The sequence below is a fragment of the Lepidochelys kempii genome, chromosome 5, assembly GCF_965140265.1.
Source record: "Lepidochelys kempii isolate rLepKem1 chromosome 5, rLepKem1.hap2, whole genome shotgun sequence".
Taxonomy (NCBI): domain Eukaryota; kingdom Metazoa; phylum Chordata; order Testudines; family Cheloniidae; genus Lepidochelys; species Lepidochelys kempii.
Genome location: NC_133260.1, coordinates 60,737,501 through 60,750,209, shown reverse-complemented (window position 1 = coordinate 60,750,209; position 12,709 = coordinate 60,737,501). Strand labels below are relative to the sequence as shown.

The window sequence follows — 12,709 nt, the reverse complement described above, 5'->3', positions numbered from 1 at the left end:
GAGAATCCATTCTTGACTCCTGCAGATGGCCAGCTGGAAACCTTGAAACATGAGCTTTTAGGAACATAAGACATAAATGGGAAGTGTGGTCCAGAGCTGTTGAACCCTGCAGCCCACCATCACAAGCAACCCTGTCACCCAATTGCACTCATAAATATGTCCAGTTCTCCTTAAAACTAATTAAGTTGTTTGGCCCCACCACACTTATTGGGAGTCTGTTCCAGAACCTCATCACTCTGATATTTAGAAACCTTCTTCTGATTTCCAGCCTGAATTTGTTCATGGGCAGTTTATACCCATTTGTCCTTGTGCCAGCATTGTCCTTTAGCTAAAATAGCTCTTTAACCTTCCTGGCATTTAGCCTCCAAATGTATTTATAGAGAGCAATCATATCCCCTCACAGCCATCTTTTTGCTGACTAGAGAAGCCAAGCTCTTCCAGTCTCCTCTCAACAGATAGGCCCTGCAGTCCTCTGATCATCCTAGCAGCTCTTCTCTGCACCTGCTCCAGTTGAATTCATCTTTCAGGAAGATGGGTTGCCAGAATTTATCCTCAAATGAGATCTTACCAGTGCCTTGTACAATGGCATTAATATTTCTCTATCTCCACTGGAAATGCCACACCTAATACATGCTAGAATCACATTTGCCTTTTTCACAGCTGGATCACATTGGTGGCTCATAGTCATCCTATGATCAACCCACACATCTGCTCTTTCTCCTCCCCTGTTGCTTCCAACTGAAGAGCCTCCAGCTCATGCTGGAAATTCTTATTATTAAACCCTATGTGCATGGCCGTGCATTTTGCACTATTGAATTTCATCCCATTTCCATCACTCCAGTCTTCAAAGTCATCCAGGTCTTCCTGTATAATATTCTGATCCTCCTTTTTATTGAAAATGCCTCCCAACTTTTTGTCATCCTCAAATTTCATTGCCATACTCCTACTTTTTGTGCTACAGTCATTCATAAAAATATTGAATAAGATTCGTTCCAAAATGGATCCTTGAGGAACTCCACTAGTAATCTCCCTCTGAGCTAATAATTCACATTTCAGCACAACCCATTACGTTTTTATCTTTAGCCAGTTCCTTATCTTCTTTACAATGCTTGTATTGATCCCCATCTTCCTAGTTTAATTCATAATTTCCCAGCTGGCACCATCTCAAAAGCTTTGTGGAAGCCCAAGTATATTAAATCCATTGCACTTCCCTTATCTAAAAAATCAGTTATTTTCTGAAAAAAGGAAATCAGGTTAGTCTGGTATGATCTACTTTTGGTAAACCAGTTTTGCATTTCATCTCCTTTACCATTTATCTCTATTGATTTAATTATTCTTTCCTTCAGAATTTGTTCTAAAGCCTTGCGTACCACTGAGGTCAGACTAAGGGTATGTCTACACAAAAATGTAAGTCCAGGTTTGAACCTGGACTGAAGCCTAACCCCCCCTTGTGTCCACACACCAGTTGTGCTAACTTATGGTCCTAGGGTCATGCAGAGATGGAAGATCCAAGCCCTACTGCTTTTCTGTCCTGCACTTGACTCAGGTCCCAGAAGTCCTTCAGATGTATCCCAGAGTTCATGGCAGCGGAGGAGCAGCACTGCCAGCAGCCAGTGCAGTAGCTGAAAGCACCAATACTGCCTGGCTGAGCAGTCTCGCCATTCCTGCTCCAGCTCCTCCTTGCTGCTATGCGGAGCTTGCCTGGAGCAGGGAGCAAAGCTGACAGGTGGGAGGCAGCTCCCAGTTACTCAGATGTTAGGAATCACCCCTCCTCTGGCTGTGCAGAGCTGGGAGCCCTGCCGCTCCCCCTCCGCTGCTTTCTAGTCCTTCCTCCCAAGCCTCCCATGTCCTCCCTGGCACTGTGTGTGCAGGGGCACCTGGACTGTGTGCACAGTCAGGACAGGAAGTGGGAGCCAGCCCCCAAAACTTCCCCAAAGCCTCCTTCAGTGGCGGCTTTGGCTCCCCCTCACTAGAGGGAAGTTTTGGGGCTGGCTCCCACTCACCGCCCTGACAGTGCATGCTGCCCGAGCGCACCAGCACACACAGCCCCAGGGAGGTCAGAGGGACCAGAGCGTGAGCGGGAACCAAGCAGCTGCCCTGCAGGGAGAGGGAGTGGCCGGGTTTTGAGGGTCATCCCTCACCCAACCCTACTGAGCAAGGAGCTCTGGGTCCATTTTTGGGGTCAGATGGGGCAGGGAGAGGGGGAAAGGTTGCTTGCAGCAGCCAGGTGCATTACATTGTAGAACCAGACTCAAAATCAATTAACTTCTTAATTTTTGAAGCTGACTGTTGGTGGTGTTCATTAGCTGAGCTCAAGTTAAATCCTGAGATGTAAATTCGTTTGGATCCTGACCATAGTATTTTCCCCAGCTTTGTGGGGGGAAAAAAACAAAATTTTAAAACAGGTAATTTTAAAGGATTGTATTTCAGGAAATCTGTGACCAGAATTAACTCAGTTTAGAACCACTGTCTCTACCCAGGGCCCTTTGCTGGCATACCAATTATTAGAGCCATCTCATTTTGCATGTGGATTTTGCAGGACTTGGAAAAATATCCTTTACACTGAAAGCAGAGCTTCTGTGGCACCCCGTTACATACTTCTTTTAGCATTTTCATTGGTTTTGTTATTTATCCACTTCTTATACTTGATTTCATAAATTTTATAGCCTCCTGCTAAACAATTAATGTAACACTGTACTAAAATATAATAACCTCAAATTTATTCAAGCACAAGAAAATTCATTTTTGCCTCATGGAACAAGAACATACATGGTTCCATGAAAGAGACAAGTGAGGTTACTTTGTATCAGTTATAAATTTGGCAGACTACCAAATGTTAATTTGCTTTTAGCTAGTTGAGATTAAATGTAATTCCTTCCCTGAGCAGCCTTAAAGTAAGCAAGCATGAAAGCATTTTCTGAGTAATCTGGGAGGAATTGACATTTAAAGGAGTTAGCATTACATCTGCACTTTAAGGCTATTAATTTCATAGATAAATTAACTACATTATTCTGTCTTTATCTTACATTTTGAAAGGATTCCATCAACCGGAGAAATAGCAGCCCAGGGTCAACTGAAACTGCTCTTATCCCAACCGTATTGTAATTGGAACTTGCTTTTGGAAACACTGCTACATCAGGATTGTCTCTTAGTGAAAATTTTATTGGAAAGCTCAAGTAAGTATTTGTGCTTTGTTTGTAAGAATGGCAGCAAGAAAACACACACAAATTTTTTAGTTTTGCTACATTTTTCACTACTTGACTATTGATGGAAGGATGCCAGCCAGTTGTGGATATCAGTAGTTATCCAGTTATCAGTGAGACAAATATTGAACTGGGGGAGGTGTGGAGGTAGGAAGAATCCTTTATCACTTTTTACTGAAAGTTGCAGTCTATCTGAACTATTCTGAACATATTTTGAAGGCAGATAGCATTTTGATAACATAGACCACTGTCACAACTTTGAAGCTTTTAAGAAGAAATGGATGAATTTGAACTTATCAGAGTTTTGATATCAAAACTGCTTTAAATAGCTTTTCCTTGAAAAAAGTAGTCTGAGTTAGGACTCTGAAGGATCACTTGCTTTCAACATTGGAAAGCTTCTCAGAGATTTTGCTTAATAAATTGTATATGTTTGTTACTGTAAACTGCAGTTGTATTCTTCCTCATATTTGAATAGTTAGAAATATGTAATTATGAGAGAAATAGGAAAGCGAGTGGAAGAATGGTTCTACACAGGCTTTCATCTTTTATTGTGCTATTACTGTGTTTGAAAACAATAAACATTATTATCACATCTAACACTTTAGTAGTTTTCAAATAAAGGAATCAAATTGATGAATAGTTTATGGTGTAGTTACTGATTTGGCATAATGTTTGCCGTAATGTTGAACTATATTCTGTTGTTAAAAATCAGTTTTTATCATTCTTTTGCAAAGGAATTTCTCATTACTTATCAAACAGAAAATATTAGGTCCACATACCATTAAACCTGACATAATTTACTTCTGTCATTTTAAAGTGGTCTTACATTTGTCAGAAGCACAACATTGCTTCAACTTCTGTCATGCTTCTTATTGAGTGCTAAACTGCATTCACTTACCTATTCAAATACCTGTCATCTTTTACAAAGACTGACAAATGTTTGATCAGGATAATATTCTTACCCTGGTGTTATCCGCTATTGAATTTTACTAGCTGCTTCAATTATCACAAGGATGAAGTGACAGAATTTATTAATCTATTGACTGACCAGCCCTTTGAGCTTCAGGGGAATATATGTTACTTAGAGTTAGAAATTATGTTGTTTGTATATGCTGTAGAGCTATATTAACTACAATAACATTGATAAACTGTTGTTTTACATAACATTGAAACTGGTAATAGTCTTTTTTCTTCTAGAGTAATTTCTGTTTGATTAAATATGTGCTGGTAAAACTGACCACATTCTTTACATTACAAATTTGATATTTTATAGGAAAGAAACATTAAGTGTTATAAAATAGTATACTGTATGGATCACCAAAACACATTTCTGAAATACCATTTCAAACAGTGCACTTTTTACACCTAAAACTCTCTGGGAAAACTGATATAGTCTTGATAACGTTACGTATTTGTGGAAGTGTGATTGATCTAGCTTTCTGTATAAAGTAATCTAAAATTATCAAGAGCTATTTTCTTGGTCATAGCAAAGTCAGTAGATTTTGTTTTTTCTTCATGCAGACCAAAGTCTTACACTAATACATGAATACATATTTTATGAGAAGTAGTATTAATGTCTGAATTCAGAGTGATATGTTTAAGCAGTTAAAAGACAAGCATTATGTAATTTTGAATTTTGGAGTAATTTACATAACTGACCACAAACTACCTAAAATTTAACTTCACAGCATGAGTCATGCAGAATTTCTAAGGAAAAAAAAAGTACAAAATTTCTCAACTTTTTCCTTCTCTTATCCTCAAAAAGCAAAAATATGTCAGCATAAATTACATTTAAATAAGTACTTATATGTTTCAGATGTATTTAGTGGGTGTCGATGATTGTTTATATCATCATAGTGCCATTGCACTCATTTTGTGAGGCATTGCACAAACACATAGGGCTAGGTTGTAGTCCCCACTCTCCTTATGTGGCTGTGTAGTTTTCATAGATTCATAGATCCCAGGCCAGAAGGAACTATTGAGATTATCTAGTCTGACCTGCTCTATAATACAGGCCATAGAAGTTCCCCAAAATAATTCCTAGTTATGAATGGAAGGACTAGAAAGCTTTTCCTGTCTTTGTGTGGCCTATGTAAGAACCATCCAAAATATCAGCAGTGCCCAAGAGCAATTCTCCAAAATGGGAGAAGGCGGGGAGTGGATGGAGCTGTGGCTGCACTGTTGCCAACTCTCATTATTTTATTATGAGTCTCTCTTAATATTTGATGATGGAATCATGTGAATACATAGAAATCTAAGTTTTCATTTTTAAAAAGTAAGTTTCTAACTCTCACGGATGTGGAAAAAAGCTTCAAAATATGAACCCTAAGGATTCAAAACCCAGAAAGCAAATAAACAGATGCAACATTTATTATTTTTTTAAATCTTGTGATTTTTCAGCCACTTTAGGTGACTGAGCAGTTAATATTCAAAGAAAAGTAATTGGAGCAAAGTGAGAGGGAACTGAATTTCAGAAATGTCTCATATTTCATAGGAGAATTCAGATACTCTACACCGCAACTGGATTGAGGAGTAAGGCAGGATTTCCCAACTCCTCCTTTGAGACTTTACCTTCCTCCATTTTGTAGAAAAAATAATCCACATTCACTTACGTGAATCACAGTGATACAGATAAGATGTATATGGAGCTAAACTTGGCAAAATTCCTACTGGACAAGGAATCTGTGTGCTCCTTTTAGATCAATTGATAGAGTTGCTACTTGTAGACTATAAGGATACTAGTTTAAGGCCCAGCTACAGTGCTGTCCTTTTTGCACAGACAGATTAATATACTGACTATTCTGGAGAGTGAGAAGACAGTACGACATTCACTTGTGTGTGTCTGATCAAAATAAACCCCGAACTCTGAAACCAAGATTTTTACAAGTAGATAGAGATTTTTGGTGCCCAGCTTGAGTTAATGAAGAGATTCCCGTTTTCAGACAATGCTGAGCACTACGCCTATAAAACAAACAAACCCTTTTAAGGTGTCAGAATCACTAGTCACTTTTGAAAATATTGGCCTGGGTGTCTTACTTTGTTTTGAAGAATTATTATTTTTCATTATCACAAAAAATTAAAAAACAAAACTTTTTTGTGTTTGCGAGAGGTCTGCAACTGTTGTGTCATTTGATTTGCATATTAACCAATTGATTTATATTATTTCTTTTTATTAATAATGAAATTACCCAAGTGATGAGTAAAGTTTATTGATGGTAATCCTAACTATTACAGAAATAGCACTGTATTGATCACTGCTGTTTTAGTTTATGCATAGTGAATAATAAAATTCTAATTATGTTTTGAATGTATTTTGAATTAAAGTAGGCATATACTGTATTTTTTTTAAAGTACTTCTGATATTTTTTTAATGACTGGATATAACTTAAGCAGGCATAATGAATCAAATGTTATTATGTGAAAGATTTCAGTGGTATTGTGTTTTAAAATGTAGTTCAAATACAGTTTTCAGTTTGCTTTGACACTTTTTATTTCCATAACTAGAATTAATTGGAAATTCTACTAACCATTATTTTATTCATTTTCAAGAAATTGAAGTATCAAAATGTGATGAACAAAGTTCCTGCATAAAACAGATAAATAGCAAAGAGCCTACTTTGACTGAAGCAATCTTTACAGTACTATCCTATTGCACTTTATCACCCAAATCACTTAGTAGTGCTCTTGAGAGCTACATGAAAAAAGAGCAACTATGGGATTGCTTTTACAATATATCAGGTATGAAAACAATTAGTGATACAAACATTTTAAAGCCCATGTTTAATCTTGTTCATTTTCAGATATATACTGATACTAGTTTTTGTTTTAATAAGTTGGTCCAAATTATGGAAGGTTACTTAAAATAATATTAGAATTGAAGTGTTTTGAAGAATCATATTATGAATGTTTGCAGTCTAATACCTCATCAAGGGATTATAGAAACAGTGGAAAACGGCATGGATACAGTATTCGTGGTTGTAGAAAAATGTGCTACAGTGGGAGCCCAATTTTCAAAAGTGTCTGCCTCTGACCGTGTGGGTGAGGGCTGTTCCAAATCTCAGAGGGCCCAGGCAACAAGCAGCAAACACCTCCTATAACTGCTGACTGCTTAGTTTCTCTGTTCCTGCCTATCTAACAAAGGCACCAGCACCACACCTTCACCCCTAACTTTTGAAGAGGGATAAAGGGGAGTAAAGAAATGGGGGGATTGCCACATGAGGTGCAGTGGGGATGCTGCTTTGGGATGGATTAGAAGCCCCGCTACTTGGTGATGCAAAGGGAGAGGGGCTCCCAGTTGTGAGTGGACAGGGAGAGATGCCCTATCTGGGATAGGAGTTGGAGGCTACTGCTGATTTTTAAAGTGTTAGGATGTAGGACCCAAAGAGAAGAAAGGGATGAGAGTAGATAGCTCTCTGGTACCCAAAAAGGGGGAGTGGTGAGGCCCTGAGGAAAAGAAAGTTGGGGGGAGGGGGTCTGAGTGAAAGCAAGAGAGAGAACAAAGAGGGTAGTGACCATCAAGGGGATGGAGGTGCTCCCCAAGAGTGAGTGAACTGCAGGGGAGACCTGGTGGCCTGAGGCACAGAAAGAGGGGAGAAGAAGAAAGGCACAGAGGCTGTTGGGTTTCAAAGAGGGATGAGAGGTGGGGATCTATAGAAACTTACAGAAGAGTCCTGGGGGAGGGGATGAGACTGAGAGGGGGATGGAGGCAGACATGTGTCCCCCTGGACAGGTGAAATAAGTTTGGATAAAGTTGACCCTATCTGACCCCAGAACAGGTGAAGAGAGTTAGGTTGTGTGGAAATCTCCATTCCCCCAAAAAACAGTGGAAAAGGGAGTAAAATAGAAAAATGACAGAGGAGAGAGGTGATATAGCACAAAAGAAAAGAAAAAAAGGGAGGAGGGAAATAAGAGGAGAGGATAGATAACAGAGAAGGAAGACCTCCAGGCTGTCAGTCACACCATCCTTTATCAATCAGACAGAATATGCTGCCTTAAGAAGAGCCTATTCAAATTTCCCTGACCTAAGATATGACAGCTAAATGACCAAAGGAACCAACGTTCAGCTCCCATATATTTTAATAGACAACTCTATAGCTCCTACACTTCATAAAATTACTGCTCCAGCATCCCCACCTTGCATTCCCTCCCACTTGTCTCACCACCGCGTCTGCAGCAACTGCTTCCAAGAATGTTGAGCTACATTTCCAATCACTGTGGCTCAGTTTTCCTGCTACAGCACCCCCAGTTCTCTCCCCGGCCTGAAACTACAATGGCGACATCTTCCCTACTACTTTCTCTCTCCTTTCTCCATTCAGGTTTAACTGAAAATTCTCAAATTTTCTGAGGGACAATTCTGCTGAGTTACTTTTTGGGGTCTACTGTTAGCTGTCCTGCAGCCCAGTTCATTTGTTGATTGGAGTGTGGTCCTTCAATCTGCCTCATTCTCACCTTTCTTTTCCTCATTCTACTTTCTTCATCACCCATCCACAAATCACTTTTCATTTTAGTTTGGCATAGTAGTAAAGTAGTGGTGGCCTCTACTCAGTCAAAGCTGGAGCCAATTCGCGTGAACCGGTTGTTAAATTTTGAAGCTGGTTTAGAACCAGTTGTTAAAGGGGTGGGGAAGCTCAGGCGGGACGGACAGGATGTGGCCCGCGGGACCATCCTGTCCATCCCGCCTGAGCTCTTGGCTGGGGAGGATCCCATGTGAATTTTTACTGACCCGGTGGCACTCCGAGCCTTCGGTGGCACTTCGGTAGGTCTTCAGTGGCATTTCGGCGGTGGGTCCTTCAGTGCCACCGAAGACCCAGAGGGACTGAAGGACGTGCCGCTGAAGTGCCACCAAAGACCTGGAGCAAGTGAAGGAACTGGTTCTTGAGCTTCTGGCAGCTCATCACTGGTCAAACCCCCATATTTTGAGGTTTTGTGGCAATCTGCTTCCACACATACCCTTCAAAATTGCCACTCCAGCATCTGGTAGAACTTCCTGGAGGAACTACATGCTACATGACTTGGGGGCTGCAGCGCCCCTTTTCTGGAGAGAATGGTAAATTCTCTAAGATATTAAGAATAAGGGAAAGAATGCTCCTATATCATCTTAATACCTGCTACTCACAATATAAACTGTATTGTAGATAACCAACTTGTGGAATGTTACCTATAGTAATATGATGGCACTCTGTGCTAGATGATAGGGTTTTTTTTAATTCCATCATTTTGTCACTGGAATGTCTCTTCATTTTTCCTTCTGCTTGCTTTCTAATTAAGCAGTACCAAACAGTCTGGTTAACTATCAAATACTATTCTCAGTTCTGTGCTAATGTAATTGATGATCCAGCTAAGGAGGTAAAGAAGTAAACAAAAATGGTCATATCAGCTGGCTCCATTAAAACAAACAAACTAAAAACATATGCAGCATGGAAAAGGACAGTATCAATTGGAAACATGTAATTTTTAGCTTCAAATTAAAGGGAAAAACAAAAGAAAAAAGAAATTAAACTATAAAATACATGGTCCTATAATATTAAACCATACAAGCCATATTATTTTAATTTTGTAATATTTCTTTAATTTGTTAGAGGATTGTAACTATGAAGTTGTTCTGAATCATAATTTTGTTGCTCTTCTTTTCACAAGGATTTTATAATACCTCATTTTGAAATTCTAATAGTAAACAAATGTGCACAAATGGCTGTTTGCATATTGACTGTTTAATGCTTTTTTTTTGTCTGAAGTTTCTAGTTGTGGTGACTCAGAGCCAGAGGTTATCAGATGTTTGAAGCTGACTTTGATTAATTCAGTCAAGGGTATAGTGAAGCAAATAATTTCTTTGATGCATTCATGGGAGGCAACAGAGAACTATGGAACCTATCAACACAAGCAAATAGTTCCTGAAAGTTTGCTGAAGACAGTTCCAAAGGAATGGAATTATACACCTAGAGAAATGAAGAGAAAAGATGCTGGAAAATGTAGGTGACACTTAAAGTGTTCTTATATAAACCTGTCATAAGAGCTTGTTCCCATTTAATGAGAACATATCAAAGTTGAAGAATTAGAATTGATATGTGATATGATTTGACAACAAACATTATTGTAATTCGCAAGCAAATTTCCTGATTTCTTTCAAAAAAGTACTAGTGAAATTGTTATGTCAGTACGTTTCTTCTTCATTAAGTTAGAACTGCAATAACTTGGGATTTACATCCTTGCACACATCTGTGGTGTTTTTAAAGTCTATATAGTTATTTTAAGTCTTTTCACAAATCTCACAGCACTAGAGAATAGTAGAATAGGCTTCAAGATATCCTAGGATGATCTATGGTGATCAAAACCAGGAAATCATTTTAGTTCATTTTGTTTCCCAACCAGTGTAAACTACTGTGAACCTTTTAGATTTTGTTGGTTGTAAATATCTGATAGTCATCACAGTTTTAATTAAGATATGTTATTGGGGTTGAAACATTACAACCTCATTTATCGGTGATTTATAACACAACGATTTATATTTCTATAGCATTGAAATAAGTATACAATGTGCAACTGCAGATATTTTTTCTCTAAACCATTATTAAAATAAGTAAAGTAATCTGGTAAACATAGATAATAGAAAACATTTTAAAAATGGATCGGGAGTAAAGATTATTTCAAGTATTTTTGTTGATCACCCGTGGCTAAACAACCATAATTTTAATTTTTGCAAGGATAAAAAAAATAATAAAATAATTGGCGCCAAAATCATGACCTGATTCTCAGTTACACTGACATCCCTTCACAATATTCTGGCAATGAAAAGAGGCCATAAAAGTGGGAGTAAGTTATTTTTAAGTCTACTTTGTAAGACCCCTTTACACTGCTAGAGCATCTACCCCATTCTTCTTCATATCCTTTTTCCTTCCCACTTTTTATTTCTTTCATGCTGTATACTTGGTCCCCTTTTTCTTTTTAATTGTGCCCTTCTCTTCCTTTTTTCAACCTGTGTCTCTTCGGTAGTTACCTTCCAATTTCCAGAACGATTCAGTAGTAGGTGCTGTACCAGCATACATCCTGCGTATATTGCAGAAGCCAATAATCGTGACTGATGTGAGGACATTTATGGGCCTAAAAAGGGAAAGGGAGAAAAAGAAAGTAAACATTACAAATACACTTCAAGACTCTGAGAGATTTAGCACATTACTCTACACTGCACATTAATCATAAAAAACAACAACATAAAGCAATTTTAAAGTCAAGCTATTGTCCCATCTTATTCCAAATCACTCAGAATAATGAGTGATCTTTATCTCTATTAAATGTGCTGTAATAGCTGGGCAAAACAGGACTAGATACATATGGAATAGCAATCTTAATTCTAAATTATCTTGGTTTTCTATTTTCAGGTCATTACAGGATCTCATTTCAATAGATTTTTGGAGATTAATATACAGTAAAGCACAGTGGAGGTCTAGCTATACTTTTGAGCACTTAATCTTTTCAGCCATTTTCACTACAAAAATTAGACATCATCATACAACACTCATAACTGTACTGTGATCGAACCAGAATATTAATGTTAATCATACCTTCTTTTCTTTCTTTTTTTCTTTTTTTTAAGGCTTCACAAGGCTTGCAGCTCAGGCTGTATCTATTGTAATCAGCAAGTTACCTACAGTGATTGCATGTTTGCCTCCCCCAATTAAATACTTCTTTTTCCTGTCTGAGAGGAAAATGTCAAAAAACTTTGTTGAATCAAAGAAAGCTGGTCTGCTTGTCTGGAACTTGATTGTAATTATATGTCGGATTTTTGAGGATGGAAACACCGCAGAACTTTTAACAGGTGCAACGCTTGACAGATGGAGCAAAGAGAAACTCAGTTTAGTTCGTGTGTGTTTGGAAAGTATTGTGGGAAAACAGAAAAGTAGTCCTAAACAAGTAGCACAGAAGGTTATACAGAGTATAGAACAACAAAGACCAAACTGGATTGAAAGCCAGTTGCTGAAAGCAAGAAAATTGAGCACTGACTGGTAAGAAGAATTTAATATTTTCAGATGATATTTTTCTTTCACTGGGCTATTTGCAAAAGTTCATAATAGCATCAAATAAATATGTACAGGTGAACAAAATGCAGGTGAACACTGATTTTATATTCTCTAATTTAGAGTAGTTCTTAATAGGGTGAAAATTTGATAGTAAAGGATTTGTGAAAATCAATTGCATAGTAAAAATGTAAACCACAGTTGTTTCATTGGAACAGTCTACTCACAAAGAGATTTCTGATTATCACAGTGATCATAAAACAAGGACAATTTAGTTTCTAATCTTTCTTTATGTGAACAGGTACACTAACTGCAGGGCAGTATAGTATGTTTGTAAATGGATTTTGCTATGATGATTAAATTAAAGAGGACTTAATGTCTTTAAACAGCTTTCTATATTTTTTCTGTGATTAAAAAAATAAGCATATTTCACTTTGTAGCAACAAACCTTTATGGCAAGTCGGGCATATCAAAACAGGTCAGGGAAGCCACCCA

The 12,709-nt window shown here is 38.0% G+C and overlaps 1 protein-coding gene across 14 annotated transcripts in view; it reads left to right on the top strand.

The window, feature by feature from the left end:
- KIAA0825 (KIAA0825 ortholog) overlaps window positions 1–12,709 on the top strand; it is a 419,203-nt gene that overhangs the window by 208,565 nt on the left and 197,929 nt on the right. For all 14 annotated transcript variants that reach the window (XR_012158966.1, XM_073344491.1, XM_073344493.1 and 11 more), the window contains 4 exons: window positions 3,037–3,176; window positions 6,753–6,941; window positions 9,938–10,171; window positions 11,794–12,202. Coding sequence is in view for 13 of the 14 variants with exons in the window: in XM_073344491.1 (XP_073200592.1) it covers window positions 3,037–3,176; window positions 6,753–6,941; window positions 9,938–10,171; window positions 11,794–12,202 (972 nt within the window). In the remaining variant the exon portion in view is untranslated. The remainder of the gene's footprint in view (window positions 1–3,036; window positions 3,177–6,752; window positions 6,942–9,937; window positions 10,172–11,793; window positions 12,203–12,709) is intronic.